This window comes from Dipteris shenzhenensis, chromosome 23, assembly GCF_047967505.1.
Source record: "Dipteris shenzhenensis isolate YYH24624 ecotype China chromosome 23, Dip_SZ_1.0, whole genome shotgun sequence".
Classification (NCBI taxonomy): Eukaryota; Viridiplantae; Streptophyta; class Polypodiopsida; order Gleicheniales; family Dipteridaceae; genus Dipteris; species Dipteris shenzhenensis.
The window spans coordinates 49,570,982-49,574,353 of NC_141618.1; the positions used below are offsets into that span (position 1 = coordinate 49,570,982).

Below are 3,372 nucleotides of genomic sequence, written 5' to 3' on the forward strand. Positions count from 1 at the left end.
TCCTACTCTATAAGAGGAGACCCCCTCTTCACAAGAAGCTCCTATCAGAAGCCACGCCTCCTTTATGAGAAGCTCACGTGCTTTCTCTTTGCATCACTCTTCCAACTGAGCTCTCATTGATCCCTTTCCAACTCAGCTCTCCATCACTGGCCATCCTACCTTCACAAGCTCACGTATCCCCCCTGCTATCTCCTCGTTGCCTCGGAGCTCACCTCCTCCTATACTGTGAGCCCACGAACTTCCTCCTCAAAGCTCATGAGCCATCCTACCTTCACAAGCTCACGTATCCCCCCCTACTATCTCCTCATTGCCTCGGAGCTCACCTCCTCCTGTATTGTGAGCCCACGAACTTCCTCCTTTTAGTAGTTCACCTGCGAGCTCCTTCCGCCATCTCACCATCCAAAAGCTCCTCCTCTCGTTTACGTAGCCACCTTTGCATGGATACCTTTTTTTATTATAGCCACGTCATCTTTGCCTTTTCACCACTCTCCACCCTTCCCTTCAAACGTTGTACCAAGACCATTGTCCACACAATTGGGTCATATTTCACTAACACACAACCATCCTTCAACAGGGTATTTTGATGCATATCCACTCATTTACCACACGTTAAAAAAACACAATAACTTTACATTTGGTATTCAACCACCGACCCCATCACACCTGGGTACATTGCTCTGGAGTGCATCCACCTGCTTTTCATCATCTCCCAGAAGTCCCCGTAGAAGTGTCTACCATCTCAAGGAAATATCTATATGAGTGTGAAAAACATTTTAACATTTTTATCCACACGTGTATCGATGTAAACAAGCAGTAGTAGACGGGTCAGGCTAAAACACACACATGATAGAGAGAGAGAGAGAGTGAGTATGTGAGTAAAAATAGGTAGGTGAATCGCCCACAAAACACAAATCTCAACACACACATGATAGAGAGAGAGATAGAGAGAGAGTATGTGAGTAAAAATAGGTAGGTGAAACGCCCACAAAACACAAATCCGTTGAGGAAGCTTCCTTATTGTGGAGCTGTGGAGCTGAGGACCTGCGAGAGAGACAGAGGAGCTCAGGAGCTTCCAGCTATGGCGCGGAACGCCATCGTCACCCTCTACCTCACAGCTTACAATTTCGCTCAGGCCTCTGGCTGGTCGCCTTCCCCCTTTGCTTACAGTTTTCCTCCCAGTTCTCCAGAAAATACATCGCTTACCCCCCCCCCCCTTTGCCTTGGCACTCGCAGGTGTCTCGTGCTTGCCCGGATTTTGCAAACTGTCGCGCTCAATCGATCCATCGATGGTGCTTTTGATGCCTCTGGAGACCTTGTACGTAGGTGCTCTCCCCCCTCACATCATGAACATATCCCATTCCTTCGCCAAACCACTGGCGACTCGCACTGAATTCATTCGCCCTGCATTTGATTCGCAGGTCTGCTGCAGCTAGCTGCATTCATGGAAGTTGTTCACTCTGTTGCAGGTCAGTGTTTCGGCTTACCTGCCGTTGAGGATCGTTGTCTCCACTTCATACTTTTCGATGTGTGCCCACTTTTAATTCGGCTCTGTCTTCAATTAAGGAATCGTTCCTACTGGAGTACTGCCTGCACTTCTGCAGTGGGGAGGGCGATACCATTGGATTGCTGCAATTGTTTGTAGAATTAAAGAGGTTTGCTTCTGTAGACAATCAATGTCGTGCATGAATTATTGACACCGAAGTTGCTGCTGAAGGTTGTTCTTAAAATTTCTGATAGTATGTGCTGCACCCATTATTGTAATCCCTGCTTTAGCACACGGAAATGGTGGATGAAAAAGATAAGAGCTCCCTTCAAGTAAAGTGAGATTTTCTATCAATGGAGTTTCATCAGCTAAGCGCAAGACTGACTTTCAGGTTCAGAGATTTCCTTCAGTCTTTATTACTTTTGCAGCTTGGTCATTGTCCGAGGTAGCGTATGTTTAGGCCCTCTCATCCCATGAATTACCTTTTGCTCGAGAGGGATAGAATGGCAGCAAGTTATAACGTCAGCTATCTGTTCTGCTTTAAACCACAGGTGATTCGGTACCCACAGTATGCATTGAATACGCTAGGTCTTTGCCCGCGATGGTTGACTTGGCTTAGGTGAGAATGCATTGCTTAAGACGATTCTTGTTTATGGAGTGGAGGTCACATGGTTAAAGTAGACTAGTAGCGTAAAAGGGACAGGTTTGATTTCTGGCTGACTGTTCGTTTCTCACAGATACTCTGCCTTCATACCATTGTATCCTGTCGGTGCACTTTGTGGAGAAGGTCCGTTGCACTATTTGTTAGAATTTATGATTTCCCAGTGAAACTGTAATCTGTCTAAGAGTGCTGTGTTTACGTTCATGCTTGCAGTATTGCTGATATACCAGGCCTTGCCATTTATAAAGAGGAAGAATCTTTACGACAGCATTTTCAAGAATCTTCCCTTCAATTATTACTCATTTGTGGTGGTAGGTACCTAGGTAACTAGATACCTCCCTTTGTTTTGTGGTTGGGGAAGGTTATGAGGCTTGATATAATTTCAGAAGTCACTTGAATGGATACTGTTCACCAGAAGCGAACAAGATTGGCAGTAGCTGTTGTCTTTGAAATTGTATTTGCATATGCCTAATGACCCGTATGCATTCTGCAAGCTAAAATATCGCTCATGCTGCAGGTCGTCCTAGCGTTGTACCCTTTCTTATGGTTAACGCTATACATCTACATGTTCAAACAGCGCCAGAGCAAGTTGGGTATTAGATCTGGCGGCAAGAGAAAGGCTCGGACCAGGAGGAGTGATTAACTGTGGTGATCACTCTCAGTTGATTATTTATAAGGGGTAACTTGATTCCAAAAAGGTGGTGTGTAAGAACCAGTTGCAGCTCTGAGCCAGGAACTATAATTCTATAGATTGCTCATTGATATTATCTTTTTCCTAGTCAGTAGAGTTATCACAGAAGATGTCTTTTTGCCTTGTTACAGCCACACGGTTGCTTCTCTGTAAAGGCTGTAATACTAGTGGCAATCTTTGTGTTCACTTTTTGTTGATTATCTACGCGGGAAAATGTCGGACTGTGTAATAATGAGTTGCAGCTCTGATCAAAGAGCCATAATTCTGCAGATTACTTGTTGATATTCTCATTTTATCTGCATGTACAATAGCCTGTTCCCAGAATTCATGTGCTTACTACTACCGAGACAATGGAGCTTGCAAAGCTGACTCTTAATGGTGAATTCTCCATTACACTTAGGGGTGGATGGGTCCCTGTGCTTAGCAAGAGTGTTTCTAGTTACTATACCCTTTAGGGTATCTAGTGAGACTACTCAGATTTTACTCTGATCAATCCCCAAATTATGCTAGTCCACGTTAACTCAGCTATTTTTATGA

At 44.6% G+C, this 3,372-nt stretch overlaps 1 protein-coding gene across 2 annotated transcripts; it reads left to right on the forward strand.

Annotated features, from left to right (window-relative positions):
- Nucleotides 1–933: 933 nt before the first annotated feature.
- On the forward strand, nt 934–3,104 carry LOC147887487 (Protein-tyrosine phosphatase-like, PTPLA). Of its 2 annotated transcripts, none has more exons than XM_087394426.1 (9): nt 934–1,143; nt 1,234–1,319; nt 1,419–1,466; nt 1,564–1,652; nt 1,875–1,928; nt 2,035–2,102; nt 2,221–2,270; nt 2,358–2,455; nt 2,662–3,104. In XM_087394426.1, exons 1-9 carry the CDS (start codon nt 1,079–1,081, stop codon nt 2,785–2,787), a joined length of 684 nt encoding a protein of 227 aa, XP_087250552.1. In that variant the 5' UTR covers nt 934–1,078; the 3' UTR covers nt 2,788–3,104. The 2 variants fall into 2 exon arrangements, with proteins under 2 accessions (XP_087250552.1, XP_087250553.1); XM_087394427.1 differs by having other exon boundaries at nt 937–1,143; nt 1,234–1,323.
- Nucleotides 3,105–3,372: the final 268 nt, after the last annotated feature.